General features: G+C 44.0%; 1 protein-coding gene across 2 annotated transcripts; it reads right to left on the bottom strand.

Moving 5' to 3' along the window:
• Nucleotides 1-1,353: 1,353 nt before the first annotated feature.
• On the bottom strand, nucleotides 1,354-13,621 carry LOC106604384 (EH domain-containing protein 1). Of its 2 annotated transcripts, XM_014198954.2 has the most exons (7): nucleotides 13,456-13,621; nucleotides 12,705-13,137; nucleotides 8,402-8,499; nucleotides 5,480-5,721; nucleotides 2,989-3,159; nucleotides 2,578-2,742; nucleotides 1,354-2,335 (listed from the first exon to the last, which is right to left on the bottom strand). In XM_014198954.2, exons 2-7 carry the CDS (start codon nucleotides 13,091-13,093, stop codon nucleotides 1,796-1,798), a joined length of 1,605 nt encoding a protein of 534 aa, XP_014054429.1. In that variant the 5' UTR covers nucleotides 13,094-13,137; nucleotides 13,456-13,621; the 3' UTR covers nucleotides 1,354-1,795. The 2 variants fall into 2 exon arrangements, with proteins under 2 accessions (XP_014054429.1, XP_014054430.1); XM_014198955.2 differs by lacking the exon at nucleotides 13,456-13,621 and having other exon boundaries at nucleotides 12,705-13,339.
• Between the last annotated feature and the right edge of the window lie 1,889 nt (nucleotides 13,622-15,510).

Here is a 15,510-nt window from a genome sequence, read left to right as displayed (position 1 = left end):
GTCCCATTCGCTACGAGATAGATGTCATTTGAGTGCCATGTATGAAGAAAAATATCTATGATTACCATAGAGACAAGGCATTGTGGGCAAAACAACTAGGCAGGGTTGGGGGGGTAGCATGTCACAGTGATGGTATGTGAGTTGTGAAAAAGTAAACATTGTCAATTGCAATCAATCAAGTAAATAGTTTGAGTGTAAACATATGGTTACTCTTGTACTCTGTTTGAATCAAATATATGGAAGTAAGAGCATTTGAAATGGTGCAAAACAGGCACATCTAGACTTGCCAGTTTAGTTGTTTAAAACTTGTTTTTGAAAGCTTCAATGGTTTCAACTTTCAACTAAAAATGTCCGTCTCTGTCCGTTTATGATTTGTGTTAACATTCTGGAACTTTTTCAACTGTCCTTCCAGCATTGTAAATGATCTCCACATGTTCACTGTGAATGTGTTCCAGAATCTCATAATCCCTTCCTTCTCGCTCACGCTCTGTCAGTATCTTCAGTTGATCAATAGGCCTACAGCTGTATCTCTCCACCCTTGTTCAAAACATATTTCATAAGCAGTGTCCTGTCATCAGGTGTTTGCTTCCAGCCCAGCCGACTGTGACCAGTTCTCACCTACAGGGGGCACTTATGTATTCAATTCAATACAGTTTGACATTTCTAAATAACACTATGACCAAACCGTCTGCACATGTATAATCGTGCGTACATTGAGTTTGTCTAATCCCCACCAGATGCGATCAGGATATGCCGGTTGAAATATCAAAACTCTGAACCTACTATATTAAGTTGGGGACAGGTCAAAACACACATCAAACATCCAAAGCCATTTAGCTAGCTAGCTTGCTGTCGCTAGCTAATTTGTCCTGGGATATTAACATTGGGTTGTTATTTCACCTGAAATGTACAAGGTCCCTTTTTTCATGGATCTTTGTAGAATTCTGACCCATTTTGAGTCACACAAAATTGTGTGTTCTCTACTCCGACAATTAATCCACAGATAAAGGGGAAACCTAGGTAGTTTCTAATAATCTCTCCTCGTTCAGTCTTCTGTGGATTTTATATGGCAGTTGGCAACCAACTTTAAGGTGCATTACCACCACCAACAGGACTGGAGTGTGGACTTCATCTGTCAATCACCCACGTGGGTATACGCTCCTAAACACCAATGAGTAGATGGGAGAAGCAGGACTTTCAGCGCGTCAAGTGTCTAAAATAGAACCATGTTAAATTTTAGCGCCTGGCTACGCAGATGCTCGCGAGCAGTTTGGATGAAATTATTGAGCGTGTAAATTGCAACGCGGCCAGTATGTAAAAGTTTTCCAACATAGTAAATACTAGACTACCTTCTTGGGATAAATATTTCCTTTTAATTCATCTGAAAAAAATAATAAAATGGAAGCATTTGAATGCATCTCATAGTAAACAGACAGGAAATACAAAAATATAGATAAAATATTCTAATTTAGAATTGTTTTTTCTTCAAAAAGGATGAGTTAATTATGTCTCTTTTGGATCAACATATGGACAGTATATTTTTTGGATCTGATATATTTGGAAAACATTTATTTAGCAAGTTTCCCCATCCCATTCCCTCATGCAGAAATCAACCCATTCCGTTCCGTTAATGTCCATTCATAAGTACCAACTCTCCACCCGCCCAACCCTCCCTCAGCTAATCTTCAGAAACATCTTCCCCCACGCCTCAAAACAACCCCTCCTTAACCCAGCCCTCCCCAGTCTCTCCCTGGCTCATTAGATTGTGGTTTTCCCCCTTCCTCCCAGTCCCACATCACTCTCCCATGTCAATCTCCTGGTGGCGTTTAGAAGGTGGCACTAGGTGTTCCGGAAGCTTCCCCGGCAGCTCATGCCCCTCCAGCTTCACCTTGATCAGGTGATTGGCCAACGCAAACTCCTCGTCGTCCAGGTAACCATCCTTATCCACGTCGGCCAGCTTCCAGATCTTGCCCAGGACCGTGTTGGGCAGCTTGGACTTCACCATCTCCTTCTTGGCTGCCGCGCCCGACACTTTACCATTGATCGGCGACAGCGTGTAGAAAATCTCATCGTATGAGGGTTTGTCCCTGCCCACCACCCACTCCAGCTCGTCGATGCCTTCCCCGGCTCCCTCTCCGTAGCCGTGGCCGAAGGGGCCGGACATGGTGCCCTCGAAGGCACCTCCGTGGACAGCCTGGCTGGGCATGGCGGCTTCCTCCTGGCGGACCAGGATCATGAGGCGGGCGATGTCGTTGGCCAACATGTCCTCCACAGCCTCTAGCAGCTTGGGCTTCATGGTAGAGAACTTAGAGAAGTCGTGGCCAGCCAGGAGCTCCTACAGAGACGATGGAGAGGGGAGATGTGTTATATTTCTGAGGTCATTAACAAAGAATATGTTCATCATTGGATGGTCTTCATTTCTTCAACAACATAATATGGAGGACAGGATAACACTTCAGTTTGTAGAGTGACATTGATTAACCTCTGGTGTGGACGTGTGTACGGAAACTATACCATCAACTTTTTTCTGAGGAAACAAAGGCTAAACTATATATGGATTCAGATGCTCCATCTCACCTGCATCTTCTGGAGTTTAGGGAAGTCTCCAGGGGAGATCTGATGTTCCCTCTCTATCTTCAGGTACGTCTCTCCCAGGTTGGCGATCAGCTCCTTCTTCTTGTTCTCCTTCCCAAACACACTGGGCATCTCCTTCTTCAGAGAGCTGATGATGTAGGCATGGACCTGGACAAGGGTTCAAAGGTCACACAACCTTTAGAAACAAACTATTGACCAGACTGATATTCTGCCATAATAAACCTAAAGATGTAGGCATGGACAAGGGTTCAAATATCCTTTAGAAACTACCTGTTGACCCACAACAAAATACTACTAACTTTAACTCTGCTCCTCTCTGCTTAAGTGCCCTCTTGGATATTCCCTCACACCTTCCCTACACCCATCTGGGAACCCTCCCCCATCCCGTCTCACCTTAGCCAGCCGTGCCCTCTTGATGAGGTCATTGAGTTTCCGTATCGCTGCATTCCGGGGAAGCCCCTGGATGTCCTGGAACAAGTCCTGTTCCTCAGCCTCAAACAGCTTCCTGTTGTCAGGGATCAGGAGAGGCTGGGCCCAGAATGACCCGATGTACACCCTCACCACCTGAGGACCACAATACACTCACAAACTCAGCAAAAAAGGAAACGGCCTCTCACTGTCAACTGCGTTTATTTTCAGCAAACTTAACATGTGTAAATATTTGTATGAACATAACAAGATTCAACAACTGAGACAAACTGAACAAGTTCCACAGACATGTGACTAACAGAAATGGAATAATGTGTCCCTGAACAAAGTAACAGTCAGTATATGGTGTTGTCACCAGCTGCATTAAGTACTGCAGTGCATCTCCTCCTCATGGACTGTACCAGATTTGCCCGTTCCTGCTGTGAGATGTTACCCCACTCTTCCACCAAGGCACCTGCAAGTTCCCAGACATTTCTGGGGGGGGGAATAGCCCTAGCCGTCACCCTCCGATCCAACAGGTCCCAGACGAGCTCAATGGGATTGAGATCCGGGCTCTTCACTGGCCATGGCAGAACACTGACATTCCTGTCTTGCAGGAAATCACGCAGAGAACGAGCAGTATGGCTGGTGGCATTGTCATGCTGGAGGGTCATGTCAGGATGAGCCTGCAGGAAGGGTGCCACATGAGGGAGGAGGATGTCTTCCCTGTAACGCACAGCGTTGAGATTGTCTGCAATGACAACAAGCTCAGTCCGATGATGCTGTGACACACCGCCCCAGACCATGACGGACCCTCCACCTCCAAATCGATCCCGCTCCAGAGTACAGGCCTCGGTTTAACGCTCATTCCTTCGACAATAAACGCAAGTCCGACCATCACCCCTGGTGAGACAAAACCGCGACTCGTCAGTGAAGAGCACTTTTTGCCAGTCCTGTCTGGTCCAGCGACGGTGGGTTTGTGCCCACAGGCACTTTCTTTTGGTGTTGTTCAGAGTCAGTAGAAAGGCCTCTTTAGTGTCCTATGTTTTCATAACTGTGACTTTAATTGCCTACCGTCTGTAAGCTGTTAGTGTCTTAACGACCGTTCCACAGGTGCATGTTCATTAATTGTTTATGGTTCATTGAACAAGCATGGGAAACAAGTGTTTAAACCCTTTACAATGAAAATCTGTGAAGTTATTTGGATTTTTACAAATTATCTTTGGAAGACAGAGTCCTGAAAAAGAGACGTTTCTTTTTTTGCTGAGTTTATGTATATACACATACCCATACACAAAACCGTTCAAAAGTTGGGGTCACTTAGAAATGTCCTTGTTTTTGAAAGAAAAGCTCATTTTTTGTCCAGTAAAATAACATCAAATTGATCAGAAATACAGTGTAGACATTGTTAATGTTGTAAATGACTATTGTAGCTGGAAACAGCTGATTTTTGATAGAGTATCTACATAAGCGTACAGAGGCCCATTATCAGCAACCATCACTCCTGTGTTCCAATGGCACGTTGTGTTAGCTAATCCAAGTTTATCATTTAAAAAAAGGCTAATTGATCATTAGAAAACCCTTTTGCAACTTCGTTAGCACAGCTGAAAACTGTTGTTCTAATTAAAGAAGCAATACAACTGGCCTTCTTTAGACTAGTTGAGTATCTGGAGCATCAGCATTTGTGGGTTTGATTACAGGCTCAAAATGGCCAGAAACAAAGAACTTTCTTCTGAAACTCGTCAGTCTATTCTTGTTCTGAGAAATGAAGGCTATTCCATGTGAGAAATTGCCAAGAAACTGAAGATCTCATACAACGCTGTGTTCTACTCCCTTCACAGAACAGCGCAAACTGTCTCTAACCAGAATAGAAAGAGGAGTGGGAGGCCCCGGTGCACAACTGAGCAAGAGAACAAGTACATTAGATTGTCTAGTTTGAGAAACAGACGCCTCACAGGTCCTCAACTGGCAGCTTCATTAAATAGTACCCGCAAAACACCAATCTCAACAGTGAAGAGGTGACTCTGGGATGCTGGCCTTCTAGGCAGAGTTGCAAAGAAAAAGCCATATCTCAGACTGGCCAATAAAAATAAAAGATTCTCCAGTGTCACCTCTTCACAAGGACATTTCTAAGTGACCCCAAACTTTTGAACAGTATTCCATTTAGCACACCGTGGTCAAAAGCGAGTTACAGTAGTGTGGCTGACCCCAGAGAGAACACAATGGAAATAAGTTGTTAGACTTTACTGTTTCGTTTAACCTTAAATGTTGTTTTGTTGTCGTCCGACAGCTAAGGCAACTCTATATGTATTTAAAAATATCTGCATCTGATATGGCACCCTACTCCCAATATAGAGTTACTTTTGATTGTGGGAAAGTAGTGTAACATATAGGGAAAGTAGTGTAGTGAACTATATAGGGAATAGGGTGCGATTTCAGACACATCTTTATTGAAATAAATCAAATAATAAGTCACCTCGGGTGTGTTGATGATCTTCCCCAGCGACCACATGAGGGCGCCGTAGACTCTCATCAGCTGCTGTGTGTTGATCTGGTCAGCCTTGTTCAGCACCACGCGCATCTTGTCCTCGTGGTTCTTCAGGGCGCGGATCACCTCAGAGAACTCGTCTGAGATGTCCAGCTTGTGGGCGTCAAACAGGAGGATGATGCGGTCCACACGCTCCGCAAACCACTCCAGTACCGCTGCAAAGTCATACCCTGTAGAACGGCAAGGCGAGTTACGCTGGATTCACAGTCTGGACTGTGTCTATCAGCAAGACTTATGTTGAGGAGGAACCCCAAATGAGATTGTGGGGAGAAAGATGAGAAGACAAAATGAATAGGAAAAGTGGGTATTGGGTTGAGGGTTGTGGTGTATTGTGGCTAACATGACCCTATAATGGACAACACTACTGGTCGACATACTGAAAGTATAGACCCTATGCAGCATGTTTCAAAACGTCTCTGATAATGTCCAAATATTCAAACGTGTTCAGTGCCGTCCTCTTTAGCCTATTTAAAAAAACAACAGGAAACAGAGGAGTCTGAAAAGCAATAGGAACAGAGAGGCTTTTCCTTTTCTGAACAGAAGCCTGTGGAATCTGGCGCAGCGAGGCTCTTTAAAAAGACAAAGGAAGAGAAATAGAGGGGGAATTATGGTTTTGATTAGTGCCTGTCATCTGATCGGAGAAGAATGCAGTCAGTCAGTCTAAAAAGCTAATCTACGCAGCTGGCAACACAATCAGCACCAGATCTGCTGCACACGCATTCCAGGGGTAGGCTTTGTGCATGTGTGTGTCAGGGGGGTGGGAGAGGCAGTGGAAAGAGTGAGTGGGAGAGAACAAATGCGAGCAAGAGAAAGTGAGTCAAAGAGACAGAATCACAGACAGAGGAGAGAAAGGGAAATCATAACACTAGCATATCAAGACAGGAGAGACAGAGAGAGAGATGGGGGAGACAGAGAGAGAGAATGATAAGGGAATCTGAAAGTCAGAGGCCTGTGGGATTTAGAGGACATTCTTTTCATCAAATGGATAGTTTGAAACAACTGTCCCCACACAATGACTACTGCACCACTCTCTCCAGTCTACCAACAACTGTTGCTTCTAACACACACACACAACAGCAGCCCCCGGCACTGTCATACCCCCGATGAACAATACAGTCAGGTGTGTGTGTGTGTGTGTAATCATAGTGGTCTGAGGTATGCATGTGGTTTTGAAGTACGGCGTTTCCCCCAAGGCTAAATAGGGTCATCTTGACACACATAGATGTATGCATTTACACACACTTTCCCTCTGCTCCTCATCTCATAGCTCTTAGCTATGTTTCTCTCATATTTTCCCTCATCTCATAGCTCTTAGATATGTTTATCTCTCATACTTTCCCCATCTCTTAGCTATGTTTCTCTCATACTTTCCCCTCATCTCATAGCTCTTAGCTATGTTTCTCTCATACTTTCCCCTCCTCTCATAGCTCTTAGCTATGTTTCCCTCATACTTTCTCTCTGCTCCTCATCTCATAGCTGTTTATCTCTCATACTTTCCCCTCATCTCATAGCTCTTAGCTATGTTTATCTCTCATACTTTCCCCTCCTCTCATAGCTATGTTTCTCTCATACTTTCCCCTCCTCTCATAGCTCTATGTTTCTCTCATACTTTCCCCTCCTCTCATAGCTCTTAGCTATGTTTCTCTCATACTTTCCCCTCCTCTCATAGCTCTTAGCTATGTTTCTCTCATACTTTCCCCTCCTCTCATAGCTCTTAGCTATGTTTCTCTCATACTTTCCCCTCCTCTCATAGCTCTTAGCTATGTTTCTCTCATACTTTCTCTCTGCTCCTCATCTCATAGCTCTTAGCTATGTTTATCTCTCATACTTTCTCTCTGCTCCTCATCTCATAGCTCTTAGCTGTTTCTCTCTATCATACTTATCCATTTTGTCCCTTCTTTCCTTGTCTCTACTCTCTTGGGATCTCTCCCCAGCTCTCTAGCAGTCTTGTTTAACAGTCTTTTTGCTTGAGGGTAGATTCTGTTCATGTCTGGAACCAACAGAAACATGAACAGCTTCTACACCCAAGCCATAAGACTGCTAAATAGCTAATCCGAGTGCCTGCATTGACTTTTCTTTTAACCCACACACTCCGGACTCTACCCACACATACTTATAATGACACATACACATAACACGGGCACACATGCATACTGACGCCACACAGACACCATACACACTGCTGCTGTCGATCATGGATCCTGTTGCCTAGTCACTTTAACACTACCCATATCTACTCTACCTGGAACTCCTTGTATACAGCAATGTTCTTTTTTTACTCGTTATTCACTGTGTATTTACTTCTGGTGTCACCATTTCTTTAAAAAAAAGATATATATATATATACACTCTGCATTGTTGGAAAAGGACCTGTAAGTAAGCATTTCACTGTTAGGCTACACTTGTTGCTTATGAAGCATGTGACAAATACAATTTGATCTCTCAACCTTTCACTTGTAGTGGGAAAAAATGACCCAATAAGAAATGATATTACCAAATAGTATTAGCAGAATGAGCCAATAAGATAAGATATTGGCTGAGCATTATCAGAAAAATGTGCAACATAGGGATTGTGGGGAAACTCACAGTCATCTCAGTTCTACTCAGCTTCCCTTCCTAGGACCCCAAATGACATAAGAGTCTGTTGCATTAGTTGTACTTCTCTTAACAGAAAAGAGAAGTATTGCATACTATTCTCTCATCTTTGGTGAGGTTTAACTTGCCTGTGTTACCTCTGACACACTTAGTGGTTGACACAGTCAGGCTTGACACCTTCATAGAGATAACTGTGATAAATGACTGTGGAAAAAAACATAAAAGCAAGTGTTTTTGCGTGGGTGTGAGGCTGACCTCTGCTTATCCTCTGTTTCTCTCCTGACAGGATTCCAGGGGTATCAATGATACTGATGCTCTCCAGGACCGGGTTGGACATCTGAGCACACGTAAATCTGCAAGGAGATGGAGTAGAGATGGAGTAGAGCGAGAGAGAGAGACATTAACAACCAGTTCGGTGAGGATGTTGAAACAAAGACAGGAATTAATCTATGTCTAAACGATGCTTACAATCAACCTGTCACGGCTTGAAATGGGAATTTAATGGTTTGCCTGGAAGTGGAAGAAAACAAAATTCAAAAACAAGTTTGTGAGAGTTGAATGCTGCATCATTTATTCAATTGTCCAAAGAATAACTTATGAATAACCTTGACTCACTGGCAAGCCTAAACTATAGTCGTGCATTAGTCAGCCCAAACATAATGTTTTTCAGCCTAAAACTTCAAGTGGATAAGTGTATAATTGGGAGCAAATCATGACACACAGAAAACAACATGTTTTGTATCTGGAGAGAGAGGGCTAGGTCGGTCAAACAGAAGACTGCAGTTTCCTCAAGCAGGAACAACGATTGTTACGTTTGACCACTTATTTTCCTTCTCATCCCAGAACTCCGCTGCCCCACCGCGCGCCCTCAGAACTCCGCTGCCCCACCGCGCCCTTATGCTACAGGCATTAGGTCACAAGACTAGTAGAACTAAGCTCTTAGCTTACATTATCACACAAACACTCATAAGAGGAAATTTAAGGCCAAACAAGAAGTAAAAGAAACAGGGGGGTGAAATGTCCTGTGGTAGAGTAGTATCATATCACAATGGGAATATTTGCCAAATATACAACGTCTCCCCACAATGACCACATGTACAAATCCCAACCAGAAGCTATTGATTACAGGCAACATCTGCACTGAGCTAAAGGCTGGAGCTGCCGCTTTCAAAGAGCGGAACACTAATCGTGACACTTAAGAAATCCTGCTACGACCTCCGACGAGGAATCAAACAGGCAAAGAGTCAATCCAGGACTAAGATGGAATCCTACTACGCTGGCTCTGATGCTCATCGGATATGGCAGGGCCTGGAAACTATCACAGATTACAAAGGGAAAACCAGCCGCGGGAGGTCAGAGACCTGGCAGTGTGGTGCCAGGACAACAACATCTCCCTCACTGTCAGCAAGACAAAGGAGCTGATCATGGACTACAGGAAACAGAGGGCTGAACACGCCCCCATTCACATTGACAGGGCTGGAGTGGATGGACAGCTTCGAGTTCCTCAGGGTCCACATCACTAAGGAATTAACATGGTCCACACACACACACCAACACAGTCATTGAGAAGGCACAACACCTCTTCCCCCTCAGGAGACTGAAGATTTGTCATGGGCCCTCAGATCCTCAGAGTTCTACATCAAGACATAGACCAAGTCTGGAACCAACATCACCCCCAACAGCCATAAGATTTCTAAATAATTAACGAAATAGCCTCCTGGACTATCTGCAATACCCCCCCAACACACTAGATTGTTTGACTCATCACATAAACAGTAGCAGCAGTGTATCTATCCTGTTGCCTTGTGACTTCACCCCCGTCTACATATCGTCACTCACTGTGTATTTGTTCCTTGTGTTATTATCTTTCTATTATTTCTCAATGTTTCTCTCTGCATTGTTGGGAAGGGCCTGCAAGTAAGCATTTCACTGTCAGTCTACACCTGTTGTTGACGAATGTGATTTGAAAGTCCAAGCCTTCCCGTTTATTTAACATTTTCCACACAAAGCTCAGCACAACTGTGGTAACCTCAGAATCTCTCCTGCTCCACCAGACACTAATCAAACAGTAACTCCCATCCCTTCTTCCCCCTTCCTCTATGAACACTCCCTCTCTGAACAAGACACTACTCCAACAGTAACCCCCATCCCTTCTTCCCCCTCCCTCTCTGAACCCGTCATCAGGCAGACCCACAACTCCCCGAAGTGAAGAAATACTATGAGGCTTGAGGACATTGTGTGCCAGACAGGTAGGCCTAAGTTCTTAACACATTTCCCTTTGGGATGTTACTGGAAGACCCCATGCAGTAATGTGCAGAGTCAGTCAGTGTCCTGAAATAACAGGCTGGGTTCAGTAAAACGGAACCCCATCCCGCTGACTCTTACTACACCCATTGTGGACACACACACACACACACACACACACACACACACACACACACACACACACACACACAGAGAGCGGCCGATGGCTGGTTGTGGTAATTAAAGGCCAACGCTATGGTTATAGATCTAGAATCATCTCACCGTCTGTGCTGCTCCCTCAGACTAGTCAGTCTGGTTGTGAAACAGCCCTGTCTAATGGGCCTTGACGCCTTGTTCATCTCGTCAATTAGCCTCTAAGCGAGGCTAATTATCAATTGACCCTCATTGACTTTCTCTGCTATGAGCCAACAGAAATCAATTGTACAGATGCATCCTGGGCAATGTAGTACCCCAGAACAGGCGTGAGCAGCAGTGTAGTCCAGTATCAGTGGTGACCCATGTGTGTTGAATCAGCATATGGCGGTGTGCGAAGCACCACAGATAATCTGAGGGTGAGGAAATTACCTATTGCCAGGCTGAGCACATGACTTCCTGTAAAACCTGTCCAGTCAGTCTGTAGCACAGAGAGAGACAAGGCCAGGTTTATCTGACCATTAGTTTTGTGGTGCCAGCCAAGCTCTCACAGAGAGGAGATATCCATTAGTAAGAAGGCCTACTTCAGAAAAAGGACACTACAATAAACCAACCTTGAGGGATTCTGTGTTTAAAGTAGTGATGGGGGAAGAAAATAAAAAGTTACATATCGGGATAATATTTGACGATATTTCATATAGTATTGTTTTTGACACTTGTTGGCTGTACTGTACCTGCACCAAAACTCCACTATTTTCCCTTCATAGTTTGTTCTCCATCTTCTTCTTAAATAGGGAGCCAATTTGTTTTCAGCACTTTTATTTCCATGATCGATCAAAACTTGTTTTCTCATGGCTCTCGTCCCTCTGCAGCAGACGTATGGTGAGCAATATGTTTGTAACATTAAATCGCAATAAAAATCACAACATCGAATCTTAATACATGTAGAAAACGGGGAAAATCGCAATAGCCTACATATCCTATTGCACCTCAGTATTGTGATCATTTGGTTTATTTAGAGATTGGATATGATTGGGATCCCCATTAGCCAATGCATATCGTGAGGTCCCTGGCAATTCCCAGCCCTAGTTTGAAGTCTGAAAGAAAACAGAACACACATAAAGCCCCAGAACAGACAAACTCCCATTGATTGAACGTCATAATGCCATATAGAACAGACTAGAACAACTGACTGTGGTGTCAGAATGTGCCATAGAGCAGTCTGGATCACTGAATCACTTTGATTGGTCATGATAATGAGTCATTGAACACACAAGAAGGCCAGATGAGTACTGACTAGTCAACTGCGTTTAGACAGGCAGCCCAATTATGTGGCAAAATATCAGAATTAGGCTGCCTGCAACCATTATAGCCTAGATGCTGCCTGACTACTGTCACACTACCATAAAGAACATACCAGCACTGCACTTCCACTTTGCCTCATAGCAGGCAGAAACCACAGTGGGAGTTGGCCAGCTGTTCCTACTGATGTGGCAGCTGTAGCCTGCCCTGGGATGTCCATTCAACTAAGAGGAAGACATAACTCACTGTGTTGCCTGGCTACTGGAAACACAGTCATTCATATTTTGTTCATTTACCTTAAAGTGACATGAGCCCAAATCAATCTGCTGCAGTGTTGCCAAACTAGGATGTGACTCATCTGGTTCAGGCTAGGTGTTGTTACACACTGTTCAAATAGCCAAGGGGAAAAGGTTGTCTCTACTTGGCAAGGTGACTTTTCCAGGTGGGTTAACAAACAGGTGTTTGCAACAGAGACTACAATCTGTTGTGGTGATGAAATGAAGGTTAAACACCTTGGGCTAAATAACTGGAGGAATATGATGCAACAGTAGAGATTTTGTTTCAGAGTCCCTACATGGAGAGGCTTGTGCAGGAGGTAGTATATGGAATGCTGGGAGTGGTGTCACTGTCAATGACATTATGACTGTCACCTCATCAGATCAGGTGATCAACAATCAAGTAACAATGTGTCCTTGTAGTAACTTTAGTGGCATGTACAGTAACTAGTTATTCTTTCAAGTTATGAAATGAGCTGCTGGATATTAGTCCTACGTATGAGGTATAGCCTTTTTGCATACTGTACTTTACAAAAGGCATACGCTCTCCTACTGGTGCGTGGAAACTTGGAATGAGTATTTACCTGTTGAGGAACGCGTTACCAAATGCGTTGAGTTTGCGGAAGGGTTTTTTGGGGTCGACAACCAAGGCGTTACCAGGTATCATCCCTTCCTGGTCACCGTGCATCACAGCTATGAAAGAGTCTGTCGTCGGCTCGGGCCCTATCCTCATACCGGGGAAGTCTTGCTCCATCAGGTGCCGAATAAAGGTCGTTTTCCCGGTCGAGTACTGACCGACCAAGAGAACCATGGGTTTGTTGTCGAAGTCCGCATCCTCAAGCGCCGGTGAGTGGAAGTCGTGGAATTGGTAGCTGTCCTCCAGGGGAAAGAGTTTAGTCCGGTAAAGTTTCTTCAAACCTTGCGAAACATCCTGGAACGGTTCTGGCGTTTTTTTATCCCTTGAGCGGAACATGGTGGGCTGTTGAGCTGGTTTGACACAGCAGTGTCGCTTTGGATCTGAAAACAGCAGAGAGAGTTGGCGATGTGGCCAAGTTGTTAGTGCAACTCTTATCACAGATCACAGTAGTAGAGTAACGTTAGCTAAAGTAGGCGAGGTGTTGATTGTCCCTCCCTCCTGACTAGCCAAATACGCCCCAACTAGTTTGTACTACTAGTCAATCACGCACCAAGCACAATCCCTCTCCAGTAACTTGAGAATTAATGTATCTAGCCATCTACTGGCAATCTTTTATAGAAGTCGAGAGCGTAATTTCTCTTAAACGTTTGATAATAAACACACACTATCCTTTAAAAGGAGGAAAACATTACTTTTACCTGTCCTTTTGAGTTATGTGACCGCGTTCACCTGCTGGCTGACACTTGTGTGTGTGACACGCAGAAAGCGGAAGTGGAATGTGAACTTCAAAATAAAAGTCCCACCGAATGAATGAATGAAGTACGTAGGCCTATCATCGCTCAAAATGATGAAGGTAAGGAATGAGGATGAAGAAATACGCAATTGACTCCTCGTCATCTCACCCAGTCTTGTGACAGCTGCAGCACATTACTGGTTTGGCCTCACTATCCGGCAATTCCTTAAAAGTTGGACAGCTCTATAATGCCCTGTCTGATAAAAATGTGTGTGTGTTCATTGCTGGCCCAAATATGTGGTAGGCTGTGATAAAGACCAGACACACTAAACAAGAGAAACAATTACAGTAAATGCCAGTATCTTTATTGTGAAAAGAAACACTGACAAGAAACACTATATAAATACACTAGTATTAAAAGGCCTACTCAAGTACAGTACATACAAGTGCACAGACAACGTCACATTCAGTAGATTTAGGTCTACACAGTGCATCCAGGGTGACGACCAGAGGTGCCTCTCCGCCCATAACAGCAGCTCCACTGGAACCCTGAGCTATTCCATATGGAGTTGCTGTTACAGCCAGCGGACACCAGACACTGGAGTTATAGCGCACTTTATCACACAGCTGTAAAGCCACATGATTAATAGTAAACCATTTACGTACTCTTATCACAAGTCTCAAATTGTCTTGTCATATAGCGCGAGATTAGACTGCCCCCTGTTGGTGAAAGAGAATTACAACACTGTGACATAAATCTGAACATGTGATGACAATGCATAAAAAGCATGTGATAATGGAGCTAAGACACCATTAAGAATGATACATACTTTATTTTATTATTACCTTTGATCTACCTTATTGCTAATTTACAATTCAGATTGTGTATCACTCAATTGTAGCAATAAAATCATGGTGATTGTGCCCACCAGGGCAATGTTCTCAAAGGGTTGGTCCCGTTCAGCACATACAGGAGGCTGTCTGGTTGTCCTGTAAAGGGGGTCAGTTATTCAACTTCAATCAATGAAATACTTTTATATGGATTCATGATTATATTTCAATTACATTTGTTGAATTCAGAGGATATCAAACTGTATTGAACTTACTATGATAAAACAGTTTTTATTTGTTAACCCTTTATTTCCAGAATCCTAGGCCTTCTCTAGTTCCAAAATCCTAGGCCTCCTCTAGTTCCAGAATCTTAGGCCTCCTCTAGTTCCAGAATCCTAGGCCTCCTCTAGTTCCAGAATCTTGGGCCTCCTCTAGTTCCAGAATCCTAGGCCTCCTCTAGTTCCAGAATCCTAGGCCTCCTCTAGTTCCAGAATCCTAGGCCTCCTCTAGTTCCAGAATCCTAGGCCTCCTCTAGTTCCAGAATCTTAGGCCTCCTCTAGTTCCAGAATCCTAGGGCTCCTCTAGTTCCAGAATCTTAGGCCTCCTCTAGTTCCAGAATCTTAGGCCTCCTCTAGTTCCAGAATCCTAGGGCTCCTCTAGTTCCAGAATCTTAGGCCTCCTCTAGTTCCAGAATCTTAGGCCTCCTCTAGTTCCAGAATCTTAGGCCTCCTCTAGTTCCAGAATCCTAGGGCTCCTCTAGTTCCAGAATCTTAGGCCTCCTCTAGTTCCAGAATCTTAGGCCTCCTCTAGTTCCAGAATCCTAGGCCTCCTCTAGTTCCAGAATCCTAGGGCTCCTCTAGTTCCAGAATCTTAGGCCTTCTCTTTCTCGCTATCCTTCCCAGAATCTCTATAGACTTTGACTTACTGATCTTTACCTCACACCCTTCCAGCTTTGCAAAACAAAACAATAAAACAATTCACGAGAGAGTGACTTTGGCCCCTTATTTCCTCCTTCAACTTTGTTCACCTTTCTGTCTTACATGTTGCACTCTTTCTATGTTTTTTAATTCATTTAAGTTTCTTTCTCTGATCAGGGAATTCACACATCACTAAAGATAATCATTGAATCACTTATCAGCTGACTTTCTTTGTGCCTGCCAGTTACAAGAAGAGGAAACCGCAAGATGAA

The sequence above is a fragment of the Salmo salar genome, chromosome ssa05 (assembly GCF_905237065.1).
Source record: "Salmo salar chromosome ssa05, Ssal_v3.1, whole genome shotgun sequence".
In the NCBI taxonomy this organism is placed as follows: domain Eukaryota; kingdom Metazoa; phylum Chordata; class Actinopteri; order Salmoniformes; family Salmonidae; genus Salmo; species Salmo salar.
Note: the sequence above shows the minus strand (reverse complement) of the source record. Positions and strands in the feature narration are given on the sequence as shown.